This window comes from Lampetra planeri, chromosome 11 (assembly GCF_965212315.1).
Source record: "Lampetra planeri chromosome 11, kcLamPlan1.2.h2, whole genome shotgun sequence".
Lineage (NCBI taxonomy): Eukaryota > Metazoa > Chordata > Hyperoartia > Petromyzontiformes > Petromyzontidae > Lampetra > Lampetra planeri.
In genome coordinates this window covers 13,338,070-13,355,723 of record NC_136117.1, presented here as the reverse complement: position 1 = coordinate 13,355,723, position 17,654 = coordinate 13,338,070, and the positions used below count along the sequence as shown (strand labels likewise).

General features: G+C 54.0%; 1 protein-coding gene across 7 annotated transcripts in view; it reads right to left on the bottom strand.

The window, feature by feature from the left end:
- Positions 1-11,741: 11,741 nt before the first annotated feature.
- HEMK1 (HemK methyltransferase 1, mitochondrial release factors N(5)-glutamine) overlaps positions 11,742-17,654 on the bottom strand; it is a 47,270-nt gene continuing 41,357 nt past the window's right edge. For all 7 annotated transcript variants that reach the window (XM_078598897.1, XM_078598896.1, XM_078598894.1 and 4 more), the window contains one exon: positions 11,742-17,009. In XM_078598897.1, coding sequence (XP_078455023.1) covers positions 16,940-17,009 — 70 coding nt within the window. In that variant the 3' untranslated portion in view covers positions 11,742-16,939. The remainder of the gene's footprint in view (positions 17,010-17,654) is intronic.

Sequence of the window (17,654 nt, the reverse complement as noted above, 5' to 3'; positions counted from 1 at the left end):
CTACTATTTTCTGCAACAGGCATCTACTTTGTTATCACCACTGCCATGGGAACGTGGCATTTCCATCACCGGTTCAGGGACCGCCTACAAAAATAATCTCCGCCCGGCACTCATTTGATTACCGGCACGAAGCCTTTGACTCTGCGAAGCTCGAACCCATTTCTGCGAAAGCGTGGATGAATCCTCGCCTCGTCTCACGGAGCTTCGGGGCACGGAGCGCGGAGAAGCGTCCCCTGCGTTCGCCCGTTTAGCCGACGGCAACGCGCCAAGTCAAATGCGTTAGACGCCCGACTGAGCTGTGAGAACATCCCATTTCGCCCGTCAGCGTCGCCTCCTCTCTGCTCAACCCCGCTCCTCATTCCCCCCCCCCCCCTGCCTCACGCGCGGGGGATGAAATTATACGACTGCTGCCGCTTTTGCCGCTTCAGCCGATTAACGGGAGAATATTACCGCCGGCGTCTGCGGCAGCTCGGTCCTCTGGCTAGTGACTCACGCGCCCCCCCCCCCCGCCCCCCCCCCCCCCTTTCCTTGCGCTGCGATCGCAGCCGTCGTGACTACGCAAACGCCCCCCCCCCCTCCCCGCCAGCTGCAGATGCCTTTGCCTTTATCAGGCCCCGCTTGAGCCGGGGGCGATTTGTCTCGAGTCACGGCGGACCACACGCTCGAGCGGAAAATTAAGCGGAGCGCGTCCGAACTCCGTTAGATCCCCATCGCACGATCGACCCAAGCGTGCTCGTTATCAATTAACGCTACCGCTGTAGCTGTCATCGTTAACGGCCGTTCCCGTGACGATGGAACGATGCGTTTCAGGAACGGTCTGGCGACATCTCCCAACTCGGTTTGTAACGATCTGCACCCCTCCCCCATCCCCACAATGCCCCATCACACCGTGGCTGCAGGGGTCAGATAAACCAATTCCAAGCATTTCTCAATGAGGCTTGTAACGATTTGCCCCCTCATCCTACGCCCCCTCCGTGATGTGATGAAAGCTCCACACACACAAGGCACTTATCTCTTGGCCACACCTCCCACCCAATGCCCCCCCCCACCCCCCCACCGCTTACAATACCTGATAAGCACTGCTGATCACCCATCCAAATCTGAGTTGTGCTTAATCCTGCTTAGCTGTTGAGATGTGTAATATAGGATGATATGGTCGTAGATACTTCATTATTAAACTGCACTTTACCAAAGACGCAATCAAGTTCATCGAACGTGACCAAAATCATCGGTAACATTTCTAAGCGATACAAAATGCGGTTTGTCGGTCATTGCTTTCGGAAATGGGTTTGCCTACAGTGGTGAAGAATAACAATGTGGGGGCCTTGAAAACACTGGCAAACGGAGGCACGCTGTACATTGGACGATGGGTTTTCAGATTGAACATTTAAATGTTACGCCCAATTTAGGATTTTTATTCCAGTATGTTCGCATGTGCACTATGGGATGCATTTTCTCTTCTTGGGAGTCATTTAATAAAATGCCATATTAAGCCCCGAGTAAAATTTTTTTAAGATAAGCAAGACAAACATTTTCACTCAAAAATACTCATCACTTGGGCAAAAGCGACTTCACGCGATTACAATTCACTCGATGTTTTTAAAAAACAATTTCGTAAACAAAAACAATCGTCCGAGCGGCCGACAGCATCGCTCGCTGAGCTTTCGCGCGAAGCTCACCGCAGCTCCGCGATGCCTTTCCAGGTCGCGTCGCCGCGTGGTTGTCCGTGAACGGCGCCGCGACGTTCGGTCCGCGCGCCGGGGGGCATCCCCAGGATCGGACTGTGGGTACGAGCTCGTGACCCCCCCCCCCTCCTCCAGTATCATACAGAGCTTGTCGGTGCTACTGCCCGCCGTTTGATGTCGAAGCGACGCGCTCGCTAGCTCGCTCGCTGGCTGTGACGGGGGTTGTTTTCCGGCGAGGCAGAGCACGCAACCCTCGGCCACGCCGCTTGACGCCCGTCAGGGCGAGAATCGGCCACGGCCACCGCGGGTCCCCTTCCCCGCACCGCCATCCCCCGCGGCGGACGTCGCCATTTACGGGACGCTCACTCTCGAGACACGTTGTGCCCGCCGTCGAGAAAAGGAGCGAGTTTCAACAAACGATTTGCCCTTTTTTTCTATATCTCGGTCTCGGCGTTTACAACGGGCGCCATCCCTCATTCCCGCCCGTCCGACGGCCGCTGCAAGGAGCGGTGGCCAAGGCAAGCGGATAATAGTGGCGGAAATTACGAATCTTTTGTTGTCGCGAGCTATTTTTTTTTTTACAAAGGGATAAAATGTGGGTCGGTGCGCGGTTATAATCTAGCACGGTTTTCTGGCTTTGCCCAGCTTGTGATGTGGTTTAGGGTTGCCATCCTGTCCTGCTGTCCCCCTCGCCCCCCCCCCCCAAGACGTCCAATTAGTTGAGGCAGCTGCAGTCCTGAGAATTATTTTGAAATCTTCCCAGGGACCATGACAAGTTGACTGTTATTGTCACTCGCGTAATAATGATAATACACCGCTTAAGACGAATGCATCCATGTGAACCTCTGTCCTCTGCTGGTATTGTGAGATATTCTTATTTCTCGTGATATGTCCCTGGTTTTTTTTTGGTTCTGATCTCAAGAGTTGGCAACCCGAGCGTGCCTGGTAAATAGTCGCTCAACGTAAAGCTTCTGTGCTCGTTTCGGCCGCACACCTGGCACGGGGGATGGTGGGGATCGTTAGACGTGTCGCTCCGAGTACCCCCGGACTTTTCGTGTCGGGCCTCTGCGTTGCGACTGATCCCGTGGCGTGCGGCTGTTGCGATTTCCGGCTGGACCAAACAATTTTGTACAATTTTAATGAAAACCCCAAAAAAGAAAAAACGCCTCTGCATTCAACGTGAACATTGTTGTTGCATTTTGTTTGCGCTACATTTCACACGAGCATGAGACTCGGGTGGTTGCGATAAAAAAAACAATATACGTCGTATACTCTTCGAGTGACAGTGGCTTAGCCTAGGTGACATTGGTCCTGACGCAAGGTAGGAATTGGCCTTCTCTTGAGCCCCCGGCCCCCTTCCCTAACGCAGTTGCAGTGCCTGCGCACTCGGTAGCTCGGCAACTGGCGTCAGCCCGTGGGGTTTCTGTGCACAGGACACGCGCGCGTGCAGCTCTAAGGATGGTTAAGTACGGAGAAGCCGTCCCGTTTGGGAGGGGGGGCACCCTCGTGACAGACAGCGGCGGCGGGGCCGAGTGGCCCTGGCAAGAGAGCGGCGGTGCGGCTCGCGAGGCTTTAGTCAGGAAATCAATTCCTGGTTCCGAGTCAGATTTGGGACCGGCGCGGACTTCAGCTCGAGCAGACAAAATGGATCAAAGTCCTGGCGAGCGTAGACAGAGAGGGAGAGAGACCTCAGCCAGGCGGAGAGCCACGGGTGTGGAGCCCCCCTAAAGAACACCTCCAGCGGGATGGAGCCCCCCTAAAGAACACCTCCAGCGGGGTGAAGCCCCCCTAAAGAACACCTCCAGCGGTGTGGAGCCCCCCTAAAGAACACCTCCAGCGGGATGGAGCCCCCCTAAAGAACACCTCCAGCGGCGTGGAGCCCCCCTAAAGAATACCTCCAGCGGCGTGGAGCCCCCCTAAAGAACACCTCCAGCGGCATGGAGCCCCCCTAAAGAACACCTCCAGCGGGGTGGAGCCCCCCTAAAGAATACCTCCAGCGGCGTGGAGCCCCCCTAAAGAACACCTCCAGCGGCATGGAGCCCCCCTAAAGAACACCTCCAGCGGGGTGGAGCCCCCCTAAAGAACACCTCCAGCGCGAGGCTGCAATCCAAAGATGCCCCCCCCGACCGTAACTCGTAGTGTGGGGGACGACGACGCAGAACAAGCGAGCAGTGCCATCACCTGTCGCTGCTCGTCGTCTCGCTGCGTTTGGCGAGCGCCGCTGCAGCTTCACTGTTGCGGCGGCATCGTGGTGCTTGCGTGCTGATTTTAATCAAAATATCAAGTGTTCTCGATGTTGCCGCTCTTGTACGGCTGGGGTTCTTCCCATCCCATCTCCCGGCCGCCCGCTGCTGCCGCCGCCGCCGCAAGATGTACCGAGACGGCCGGATCGGTCCGTCCAATCGTCTGCCCGACACTTGTGTCCGACCGTGCCCGCCCGTCCGTCTCAATCGTTTACGAGTGCACAGCGGCCACGCTTGCTTCTCCCCGCCGCCGCCGCCGTTGGGTGGCCGTAATTACGGAGATCGTCTTCTAACACCGGCCCCCCCCCCACCACTTCCCTCCCAGGACGGCTGTAGCGCGGATATGAATACAAGAGCGCTCGCAGGGAAAGGCGGTTCGGTTTGCGGGCGAGACGTCGAGCCCAAAAAGCCAAAGCGATATTCGCTCGCCGCCGTATTATTCAGTGTCGATGATCGCTTTCTAATGGGCTACCGTGCGGTAACGATGATTAGTTCCCCCCTTCTCACGCGAGCGTGCGCTCTGTAATAAGCCCAACATCAGGTCCATGATATGTTTTTTTTTTAAAGAATGATTGCATCGTAACTTTTCAACCGTCCTTGATATATTGCGTAGGCGGTGTGATGACGATAATAACAATGCTCTATAGCCATTGGTCAATCCACTGCTGGACGTAATGCCTCGCCTTACCCTTATCGGTTGTGGAGGCTGTATGATCATACTTCACAATGACAGTCAGTGTGCTTTAGCGAGGTGTGCAAGCCCAGTGACCAGCTGGGATATGAACGAAACGAAAACATAGTTTTATTTTACCAGGTAAGGCCCACTGAGCTATGTAGCTCTTTTTCAGAAGCGACCTGGCCACAAATGATAGCTCAACGAAGTGGCTTATCACGTGTGGAAATGTACAGCAGCCAACGCGTGACGTTGATTCTAAATGTAGAGGGGAAAACGGAGGACCCGGAGAAAAATCTACGCGACCACGGGGAGAGAGACACGCACACTCCAAATATACAGGCGACAGGGTCAGGATCGAACCCATGACCTCCTGCATACCAGACGAGGTAGTTAACATCTCACTGACCGCTGCCAGCCATGGATGGCCAGGAATCAAACGTGGATTATCCGTTTTACCCATAGAGCAGGACTGGTTCAGATATAGCGATTCACAGCCCTCTGTTGATCCACTGCTCGGATGAAGGGCTCACCACGCGGTGCCAATCCTGGTGGATATTTGACCATACTTCACCATGCTGGTCAATGCGGATTAATAAATGAGAGGGCAGGGGAAGGGCAGTGATGATGTAATTGGTCGCTGTGTTCATAGCGCAGCGTGCTAACCACCGTCCCACACATCCACCCCCACATACTCCACCACAATTGGCAACTAATACGCAAAACAGTGGAAGCACATGCCAGATTAATTTAAACAAAAAAATACCATTGACAAGGTCAGCATGATTTTTACGCGGAATCAACTTGCAAAAAAAAAACCCCTGAATATTTTCATGGAAAGCATTGCCTGACAAATTGAAGGTATGTAATCCAACAATGATGATTCTAAAGTAGCAGAAAAAGCAATGCATTGTTGCATCATGCAGAAAAGAAAAAACACGATAGCCAGCTACGATTCAGTGGACGCTCGTGTCGGGGAAAATTGCTGCGCGGCTGGAATGGAGGAGTTTGTTGAAATAATAATAAAACTAATCGTCGGTGTTCACTGCCAAATTTCTAGCGGCGTCGACGGGGAGGGCAGCGAGCGAGTGGCTCCGCAAGTGATGGATTGTCCCTCTGTTCACCTGCACGGTGACTCCTTGCTGAACGCGTGGCGGTGTTCACGCCACGCGCTTTCGCTATAACGGGGTCCGTTACGGAACAATTTCGCACAACGAGGAACGTGTCCCCGTTATAACGCGATTTCTGAGTAGTCGATGGCAAAGGTACTCTCTTGAGCTGCACGGCTGAGCGGAGTGATACAGTACGGCGGCGTTATCGTCAGTTATTCGTCCCGCCATCTCACTGCGTGGTGTGCGTAGTCGGACATCGCATCTCGCCAAATGTTACCGTTACGTTATTTATGGGGAAATTGATTTCGCTTGGCGCGGCACTTTTTAGTAAAGCATTCACTACTGCGTTAAACGAGGACTGGCCATACTTCATTGCTAACATTTAAACAAAAAGATGAGCTCTTAGATTTTTGTTTTAAAAAAGATGAACCCAGAGTTTGTTCTGTGATTTGCGCGCGCGTCTAGTAAATGAAAGCACCGCTAAGCGCATCGCCTTTCGCGGCTGTGCCGAACAGCTCTTCCATGCGTTTGTTGTGCCGCGTGTCCGTTCGGCACGATGTCCGACGTTTCGCTCCAACTGCACCTCCAGAATCGAGAATTTGCCCCATTACATCTGTACAATCCACTCTCTTTTCTGAACGATGTCCATCTGACGTTTTCCGGACGACGTCGATCTCACGTTTTCACTCCGCATGCGGGGAGCTTGAAATCTCGCAGCGCGTGGGGCTAGGAAGGCAAACTCTGAACACAACATCGCGTTCGGTGTGATCTCCGACGTTTCGCTCTCGGTCATGGAGGAGTGTTTGACAAATACGTCAGACCTCCTGCCAAACAATCTCGGGGAAAAAAAAACACACCGGAAGAGGCGTTAAAGTAACTGCACGCCCGAAGTGGCGTTGTGTGGCAGTGCCACCCGGGTACGTTCCGCTTGCACGTCCTGGCCCCTGTTGCGCACGTCCGCTGCTGGAACCCCCGGTGCAACTGCGCTGGGCGTATCGCCGCACAGCGCTTGGGCACAAGCGCAGCAGCAGTAGCGGCAGCAGCAGCAGCGGCGGCGTGGTCACCGCGGGCTGCGGATCGTAGACGCCGTCGATTGGACTCCGTCGGGGCTCGCACTCCTACGCTGAGCTCGGACAGAAGGCAGCGTCGAAATGTAAACCCCCCCCCGCCCGCCCGCCACCCGCCGCCCGCGCCTCCCCCGGCACGACGGGACGTCACGTGCATGGGCACGCGTTTCAAATCGAGGTGTTTTGTTCTCAACGAAAATGTGAGCCGGGCCGCGAGGACGTCCATCCTCTCGTCACCATCGCCGGGCCCCCCCTCCAGCCCCCCCCTCCAGCCCCCCCACCTCCAGCCCTCCCCCTCCAGCCCCCCCCTCCAGCCCTCCCTCCAGCCCCCCCCCGCGAGACATCTGCGGCGGACTCCGCGGCGCACCGCCAATCGTCGTCCACGTTGCGCTTTTCAGAATCGCCGTTCCCAGTAAAACACAAACACACAAAACAACAAAGTTACGCGGTTAGATCACGCTTTTGTGGAGATCACTAACGACGCATTCCATGTCCTGACGGTCGGTGGGGGTTGAGTCAACAGAGGAATTTAATGAGCGCCTCGACCCCCTCCCCAACACCCCCCCCCACCCCCCGGAGCGTCCTAACAGTGGCCAAAAGCCACATGGCCTCTAACACCGGAAGCCCCCCCCCCATCGTGGGCTGATATTGATAATTTTATATGGAGCATGCGAGACAAATCCCCGGACATGCAATATCGCGGCGTTGGCTGGATATCCGCCGAGATTGATGGAAGGCCGTTGTGTGGCTGCTCCCGCCGCTGTGTTTGGAGGGTCGGGCCGGGTAGCGAGTGGGGTCGGAGCGCCCGTTCCACTTCTCGGAAGGTCACGAGTTCACATTGCGGTCAGCGGTCGTCTCGATAAGTCTCGTTCGTCGGCTTCTGATAATTATACGACGGCCGAAAGTTAACGGCGAGTGGGTTCTTACGAACGAGTGCGACTCCTGCAACACGGGTTCAGGGCTGTCCCCGAAGCCCCTGAGGGTAAAGGTGCAGCCGCGCAGTTACCTTGCCGCGCCACTGCTGCGGAAGGGCCTACACTCTTCGACGTTGGCGAGACGCCTTGAAAGAAGTTACCCACACTTCGCCCCGCCACACGCGACCTCCCGATCGACTCGGCGTGCGGTGTGCACATTTAGCCTGTTGGGGGTGGACAGAGGCGGGAGGAGGATTTAAGAAGCGTGCTCCCTTGTTTCAACTGCCGCGCCTGGAGGTGGAACCGGCTGGAATGTACGGATAGCGAAAGCTTATTCTTACGATGGACGCAACATTATTTGCGTGCGCCGTCAGAATAATAAAGGATGAACCTTGCTGCGCCCAACGCAACATTAATGGGATTCATGGAATTGGCCAAACATCCAAATGCAGGCTCCTCCTGACAGACAACCTTGAGACTCATTGAGGCTTTTCTGGGTAAATTAATGGGGCAAAATTGTTATCAATAGAATTACTACCCTGGAGTGAGAAGAAAACACACTTTCAAATTATTTTGCCTGTCGAAGAAAGCCAAACGCGCCGACACCCACGAACTGCCCCGCGTCGTAACAAAGCAGACGTCTGCGTTCACGATGTGGTCTCTGCGTCTCCGTCAGCCGCACAGAAAGCGCCACGACCTCAGTGGAGTTCTCTCTTCCCCCTCCTCCTCCTCCTCCACGTCCAGGGGGCTCTCCTGCAGCTGCTGCATGGGCTACGTTATCAACATCCATTCCGTTGTACTGCACTTCTACGATCTTAACGTCCGAGCTCTCTCCACCTTCACAAACTCGCGTGGCGAGATGTTAACTGCCTCGCCTGGTATGCAGGAGGTCCTGGGTTCGATCCCGACGCCTCTGTATTTGGAGTTTGCGTGCCTCTTTCTCTCCCCGTGGTCGTGTGAATTTTTCTTTCGGGTCCTCCGGTTTTTCCCTCCACATTTAGAATCAATGTCACGCGTTTCGAGCCATTTGGCTGCTGTAAATGTCCACGTGATAAGCCACTTGGTTGAGCTGTCATTGGTGGCCAGGTCGCTTCTGAAACAGAGCTACACAGCTCAGTGGGGCCTTCCCTGGTTAAAATGAAAAACAACTTTTCATCGTCTTCTTGGTTCTTTCGGTAAAGTCACGTAGAATGGAAATAATAAAATAATAAAAATAAAACATAATAAAATAATATAACATCATTTTATCATGTTTTACATTATTAAAGTCACGTAGAATGGAAATAATAAAAGAATAAAAATAAAACATAATAAAATAATATTATATTACGTGTATTTACCGAAAGAACCAAGAAGATGAATCCCTGCAGTCACGAAAGCTTTAAATCGAAATTTAACTTTTCATCGCTTAGTTTTTAGTTTAAAAGTACGACGGCCAAAGAAGGCTCGGCGAGTCCGAACTCCTCTTTGTTACCGTGCACTCCCTCCGATCGCCAGTCCACCACGAATGCGCCGCACCGATCGCGCGCACACCACACACACACAGGAAGCCCGTTAGAACAACATCGTCTGTCGCAATGCTGGCGAAGACTCAAGGTTGGATCCAAAACATCTGCCGGTAACTGGTTCCAGGTCTCGGGGGCCGGAGACTCACGGTGAAAGTGCACTCGCCGTATCGAGCGAGGTTTGCGCGTCGGTACAGCAGCGGCAGCAGAGCGGCCAACGTGGGCTGCGGATCGCAGACGCCGTCGATTGGGGGGTCCAGCGAGGCCTGGCACTGCTGCTCACGTGCGTTGCACTTCTTTCGCGCCGTACGTAGCCAACGGCGCTCATCGGAGGTGCGGGGGATGGTACGGAGCTCCGCATTTGTGCAGGCTCCTGTCGAAGAGTACGGCACAGAGCCTGTGAACCATTGGGTTTCGATTGAGCATGTTTTCAGCCGGTTTGTGATGAGTGCTTATACAAGTGGGAAAAAACCAGAGCTCCCGGTATCAAAAACACACGCGTGCGATGGAGCAACGCTCTATCCCCGCACAGTTGGGGGAAAAAAAACAACTGATGGCCATCAGTACACTCGCTGTACCGCCTCCTCCCTCCTGGGCGGCCAGGGAGCGGGCACCTCCTCAACGCCCAAGTGAAAGTTGAGTTTCACAACATCCGTGTGAGCGGTGATCCACCGACCCTCCCGAGCTGCCTCCACGGCGCTGGACGAGAGGCAGCCGGGGCGGGCGGCGTGACCTGGATTTGAGCAAAAATCGCGCGACTACCAAGTGACCCCACGACGACTCGGAACCCGATCGAAGCGGCGACCTCCGCTTTGCACGTCCGGCAAGCAAAGCGTTGCACCCCGCGCGGCATCCACGGGCTTACTGTATGCGGGCCCAAAATAACTGTGATTTATTGTTATTTGCCAGATGCTGGCCGCGGCTCGGCGCGAGTGTCTGAGCACAGCGGGTGGCTGTGCGGCAGATTGGGTTTCCAGCAGCAGTGGCAAAGTGGCTTAAGATACAGAAATGGTCTCATCTATCCAACAAGTACCAATTTGCCTGTCATCTGTCACACGGATTGGACTGGGAAGGCTACGCGAGATGAGCGTGTGAGACAAATCAATGTGAAGCTATTAACAAAACAACACAAGTTAAATAATAATAATAACAACAACAATAGCCGGCTGCGGTTATTGAAGTCCACAGCGATGACGGGAGCCTGGGGGTAACTCGGTTTTTTGTTTTCACGGTGTAACGGTCGGCCCCGCTGGACTTGCCATGCGGAGGTCCCTGGCGAGACTCGATCTCCCGGCGCGGCAGCTGAAACGAGAACGGCTCTGTCCACCCAGCGGAGGCGAGCGAACGCCGCAGAGAGGCGGACCGTTGTGGGGATAAAGTGTGTGTACTCCCCACCCCCCTCTTGAAGGATGTCTGGTCAGCGTGAAAGACTAAGATTACAAAGAAAGAAAACAAATACGCTCAAGGAATTTTAAAAATTCTGCCCATTGTTGCAAGTGTCACGCGGTGGGGGGGGGGTACAATCGAACCCGGCGACCTTCGGATCGCAAGTCCGGTGCGCGAACCGTTACAATGGGTTCTAGATTTGAAGCTTTCGTGACTGCAATTATTCATATTCTTAGGTTTTTTCGGTAAAGTCACGTAGGTAAAAAATTAAAATTAATAAAAGTAAACCAGCATATATAAAAATACGGTTTTCTTGGAATTTCTCTCACTTGATACAGCTATCGTGATGTGACTGTTTCACCTGAAGACGGAAGCTTGTGTTGCCTCCGAAACGTCGTGATTTTTATTTTATTTTACTTTTATTAATTTTAATTTTTTACCTACGTGACTTTACCGAAAAAACCTAAGAATACGTTACAATGGGGGCAGCGTCCCATTGTAGCGCGCAGGCGAGAGGCTCTCTGGCGAACCCGCCAGTGGAAGTCCTCCTCCTGCCAACGGTCACGTGGCACAAGTGGCTTTCAGGGCTGCACCTTTTTACACTTTGCCTCGGGATGATCGTTCTCGCGACGGATATATTTTCTATTTAACTCAAATCGTTCTGCATTCGCGTGGCGGGGGTGGGGAGAGAGAGGGGAGGTGAAAGCGGCGAATCTGGCGGGCACGCAGAGTGCGAGAAATGAAGCAATTGCGAATGAACATGCGGGACCCATCACAATCTCTACACCACCCCCCTCCACCCTCCACGGTGATGGGGGAGCCTGTTCCTCGCCGTTGCCGAGTTTGTGATGCTCGCAGCGGCGGAGCCAGGTCACGTTCCAAATTCCATCGCTCGCGCTTTAGCTGCCAATCAAAGTGCGCGGTGTAATTGGACTCGTCCGAAGCGTTTTCCCATTGTCGTGGTAAACGGTCGGAAATGTCAACACGCGTGGCCTCTTCCCTCCCTGGTCTTCCTTGTGGCTCCCGCTGCCACTGCCGCCACTGCCGCCGCCACCACGGGGCCTCGCATCAACCCGTCATCGCACACCGCCCGCGAGATTACCACCGCGTTCAAACCGCGTTAAAAAAGAAAAGCGTTGTCGCTCTCACACCGCGCTCCCGTCACGCTGCGCCCCACCGCAGTTTTAATTACGGACGTGCAAACACAACAGTGGTTAATTTAATTTTAACCGCCACATTGACCTTCTAAGAGAACACAATAACGCCTCCTTCAAGGGTCCTTGCCAATACAACATCGTGCGCGCTTCTCCCACGCGTTGCTTCGAAAGAGTCCGGCTCCGCGAACCGCCACTGGCGTCGTCGTGGAGGATATAAGTTACAAAGTAAGCGAGCGTACGTCTGGAGATGAATCGTCTCTGCTTATTATGACTCTGCTTGTGATAAAACTGAATGTTGAAACTGGTTCCAGTTTGCTTGTATTGGAGACATTCTGCCGATGAGATGCAATTCGCGGAAAGCCATGCAGCCGTTGGATTGTGTAAAAAAAAAGAAAAAAACTCATAAAAACACACACACGAGGCAAAAAAATATGAAATCAAATGTTTTCGTTTTTACTGTCGCCGAGAGAGAAAATGATCTTGACAGTTCATGCGCCCTGGCTTCTCTTCGTGAAGAATATAATTCCGAGGGAGAGTGTTTTAATAACGCTCGAGAGAAGGGATGGGATTGCATTAGCCCAGCACTCATTACGTTACCCAGGCAGTGGGCACGGGGAGATGTTGGTTAGGGAGCCAGTGCATGGGAGGTGAAGTATAGTCACACGAGTAGATGATTTTCTTGTTCATCAGCAGCTGCTGAAGCGTAACGAGACGCTTTCTTGAAATCTCCTGGCCCCACCGTCCACCCAGCCGTAGAAACGGGTTAGTCGGACAGCAGGTCGCATGCCGTGGGGGGGGGAGGGGGGGTAACGTGTGGCAACTTGCACCTCTTTCAAGACGTCTGGTCGGTGTGGAAAAGCAGACCAAATAACCATTCGAGGGGGGCTTTCTCTCTCTCTAGGGCTTCCCTCAAGCGGAGGCCCTTCGACCAGCAGCGGCTTGAACGCGCTGTTGCAGGGCCTGCGCCTCTTCTCCTCTCAAACGCCGCGGTGAGCGCAGGCTCAAGGTGAAGCATCGCGTGCAAGCCCATTCCCCTCCTCGCCAAGGCCCTCGGCCAACATGAGCAGATTTTATATTTTCCTCTCGCAGAGGAAATCCCGCCAGCTTCCGACTCGTCATTTTATTTCATTTATTTCTTTTTTATATTTCGCGCGCGCTCTGTCGCCGTCTCCGCACGCGCGCGTCAACTGATTTTCGTAAGAAAATAAAATCGCTTTCTGGCTTCGGGTTAATATTTGCATCGCTCTGGTTATTATTCATTATCGTGATTTGTGGTCGTTTCCATTCTTTGTTTGTGCCTTCTCTGCAGAAAACACATTTCCCGTGCGCCGTGCATTCTTCGCAATTCTTTCCCCTCGGAAAGCCTCAACGGCTGCCTCGACGTTGGCTCCCCCGACCTCACGTCCATAAATAATGGAACGGATCGGACTCGGTGATGTGCGCGCGCGCGCGTGTGCGTTGTACACACCGCACGTGACGAAATAAATAATTTCATGAAAAACTTGGCACAAATCCCATCAAGGATTACACGGGCTGTTTTGTCTAGTGCCGCATTAAATCTGCTCGTGGCTCTCCCAATAACTCGGGAGTAATTTCGGAAGAGTTATTTTTGGAATTGTCTTTTAAGAAAAAAAATATAATACCCCGCGCAATTATGCTGTCACGCAAAACCATTTTTATTAACCTCGGGAGTGTTTATTGCGTGGCGGTTGCGAGCAGTCTGTGCCACGAGCAACAGGCGCGTCGCTCCCTCACACCAGATAGAAATTTAAATTCCACCGTCAGGTCTCATGGGTTTCTCCACAATCCATCCCGAGCGGCTTAAAGGGCGAGCGCTGGGATTGCGGTAGGCCCTCTGCTACGGCAACGGGCGGCGACAGGAACGTGAAGATTCGCAACAAAGTAATCCGTCACTGTTTACTAATTACGCATCACCGTCGGTGAAGCGCTGGGTATTATTATCGCTTTGCTTCCTACGGACATTATTATTATTATTCAGTGGCTTTTCAATTACAAGTATGAATAATTATTCCACATTATACGCATTAAAAAAATAATTACTTCTATTTTCTTCTCATTATCGCCGTGTCCTGGAGGCACTTTTTGAGAACAAAAAATAATACAAATCATTAAAGAAGTGCTAACGCATGCCCTCGTCTCGAGTGGTGGTGGAGCGGTCGCGCAGCGTTTAGCGCGCCGAGCCATCGAACCGGTGACCCCTCAAGTTCGATTCGGGCCTTGGCCAAGAACAATGGCAAGTGATATCGGAACCAGCCCTGCCCTCCTCTCCCTGCATTCACCGACCCGCACGCACCAGCGTGAAGTATGGTAAAAAATAAAACCCAGCACTGAAAAGGCCACGGCGAAACCTTCATCTATTGGATTGAGAATAATCTATAATTGTATTGTCATAATTTATTAAATACATGTCTAAGACTTTTATTTAATGTATACTGTATTTAAAAAAAATGTATTAGCCCTATTGATTTATCAAATCCTCTCTGACTCAAACAGCACTTTCCCGAGCGGAAAAAACTAAGCAAACTCGAAATGCAGTGATTGTAGCTCTGCACCAGTTGTGGAAATTCCACAAATCTATGAAAACCCACTGATGAACGACGAGTTTGCCAAAGAGAAATCCATTTGTTTCTTTTCGGTTTCAAGTCCGTTTATGTTTTTCAAAGTTTTAATCGCCTACCATTAATTTTTTCAGTTTCTCTCCTCTCGTATGTGCGTAAGTTTCCACTTGAGTGAGACGACCACAGGTCTCATGCACACCACGAGTCCGTAGTTCGACGTGATCTCAAAACAACGTTTCATAATTTAGCATCCGGAGACACTTTGATGCACTGCCGTTGGAATCCCCGCAGTGAATGGCATCGCCGCATTGAGTGTTATTGTGGGACTAGCTCTCCGAGAGCCAGGGCCAGACCGAATGCGGACGCGCTCGCCAGCGCGGTCGAAAAAAAGCCACGTTCATGGCGCCACAGACCCAACCGCCATGTGGTCAAACCCAAGTTTAGCGGGGTGGTTTTTTTTCTTCTTTCTAGGCCTCGAACGCTTTCTTAAAAAAAAAGATTCCATTCGTTCGGCTCGCAATGTTTTCAACTCCACACCGCGTGACGGCACCAACCACTGTGATTATTGTTACTTTAACGATAATTTTCGGTTTCACTTAAAAACCGACAAAAACGGCCATATTGTTTGGCACCGGGTGCGCGGGCCGCTTCCAAAATCTTGTCTCGGCCGGGCCGCGCGGTGGGATTCTGGCCGGTGACGCACCCAGCGGGCAGGGGTGGACGGGGGGGGGGCCTCGGCTTTCCAGGCACAGAGACACATCGATTGCGGCGGTGGCGGCGGTAGCGAAGGCGCTAGAACGCCGTGGGGTCCTGATCGCAGGCCCTCTAGGATTTGGGAACGTGCCGTTCCGCGGGGTGGGGGACGTGGGCTCGGCAGCGAGAGCCATGTGGCCGTGACGTGCAGGTATTTTGCAGCGAGCAAAAATCTTCTGGGAGGTCGGGCGGTTCCTGCACGCCCTCCTCCCCTCCCCCCGTGTTGTCTCGGGATGGGATATTACCGTAAATTACGGCGCAGAATGCATTTGGGTAGGTGAAAAAAAAATGCTTGTTTGTAATCCTGGGAGGGTTGTGGCAGTCGCCAGGGGTATCAGACTGCAGGCCTGGCTTCAACCCAACCCACAGAGTCTCAGCCGCCCACCCCGCGCAGACGCGGTCTCACGCACATACGGGCGGCCGAGCGCCCGTGCGCCTGTACGCACGGGCGCACATGTGCGCGCAGACGCACGAGCATATGCGCGCGCGTGCGGACGCATGTGCCAACACAAGCACGCACGCGCGTAGACACAACACACAAGATTTTTACAAACGCCCACAAATGTCGTCGCCCACACTTGCACAAACACAGGCCGGCACAAACATACGCACGCGCACACACTCACGACACACAAGCGCACGCTCAAAGACACGCACACTCGCACGGACACCCGCACGAACGCAAACCCCGCAGAAACACGCTCGGTCACACGCACGAACACAAGACACGCACACTTGGTACACACAAGCAAGCGCACACGCACACGCTAACTCACACGCACCCACAATCGCACGCACACACGCGTGCACGCACTACGCACCAACTGCAAGTCACAGGCCTACCACGGACAGCGCCCTACTGCGATTTTCCAGGAACGGCATCAGACGCCAGTTTTATGGTCGCTTTCTCGGAAAGCCTGGAGGTTGGGGGGGGCGTGTGGGGCGTGGGGGGTGTGGGTGGGAAGGATTCTGCAGCGGGGCCGCCGTCGCTTACCCCTCCGCTCCACCGACTCGTTTCACGAGCTCGTAAAAGCCAAACAGAATTCGTTGCCAAACTGCCAGAATGAAAACTGGCGGAGGGCTTGAAGCACGCAATGAATGCAATATCTGTTTTTTTTTACATTTTTAATTTATTGAATTGCAGTGGCTTAAAGTTCCTGGAATAATGCCTTGTCATCTGGAAGAAGGATTCATTTTAAAATATTAGACGTTACACACTTGGCACTAATTTTGGCGCGCACACTCTGTGAAGATATAAAATTGTTTATGAGAACGCCTCTGCTATTCCCCTTCAATTATAAATGTTTTAAACGTTCCCAGTAAACGGTGGGGGGGTGGGGGGTGGGGGGACAAAATCTGTCAGGCTGGAACACGCTTCAGGCCCTCCTCCGCCCCACGGCGTCGGCGCAGAGTGTCCCTCGTCTCGCGTCCAGCAGCGCGTGCGGGACGTTCATCGGGCGGGGGAAGGAATCTGCCTCCTCTCGGCGGGAGTCCCGACCCCGAGCTGTTGGCCGTCATGGCCAGCGGCGCGGCGTCTCTCCCGGCAGGCGACGGGCGGCGTCGTCGTCGTCGTCACCCGCGCGTGATGTGTTCCGCTCGAGCACAGCGGCGGCGTTCGGTCGCCCACGGCGAGATGATGTTTACTCGTTTATTTCTCCTGCCGAGCTGTTTAAATATTTGTTCTCTCGGCTCAGGCTTTGAGGTGGGAGGCGGAGGGGTGGGGGAGGAGGGGGTGCCGGCCCTTCTCCCGCGATGCGACGACGCTTCCCTTTCGTTTCCCGCAACTCCCCGCTCGCCCGCTCGCTCGGCCGCTCTGCGTCGGCGGAGAATCTGTCCCCGCCGGGGCCCCCCTGCGGAACCGTTCGTCAGACGTGCGTCGCCCCCGACAGCCGCCCGCCCGCCCGCGCTTTCCTCCGCAGTACGCAGAACCTTGGCCTGCAGACACCGCCGGCACAAAATAATGATTAATCATAAATCTTCCCAAGGCAGCGGTTGGCTGTTCTCCAGCCGTTCCGTCCCCCCCCCCCCTGGTTCGTTCTCTGGTTCCGTGCCACGTGAAAAAGGCCCCGTGGGGACAGCTGCCTCGGCGCGCCGGCGCAGACGCCGCGGACAGACGGGCGACGGACGGACACACACGTGGGGGCAGACCGCACAGAGGGACCGACACGTGGACAGACACACGGACGGACACATGGAGGAACCAACAACACGGATGGACACACGGACGGACACACGGACAGACACACGGACAGACGGAGGGACCGACACATGGACAGGCATGTGGTCACGCGCACGGATTTGACGCACGGGGACACGCCGATACCAAAACGGACGGACGCACGGTGGGAGATGGACGGACAGACGGACGCGCGGGGCGTGATCACGACGACGGCATTCACCGCCTTCCTTCCACAGCACGTCGGCTGCAAACAGCAGGAAGGCGGTCACTGCGGGGACCTGGGCCACGGTTGCAGAGAGGCGCGAGGTCGGTGAAGACCACTGCTCAGAGCGCACCGATGCAATGGGTGCTGGCTAAACCAACACGACTTTAATTAATACAGGAACAGCCCTCGGGGCTCG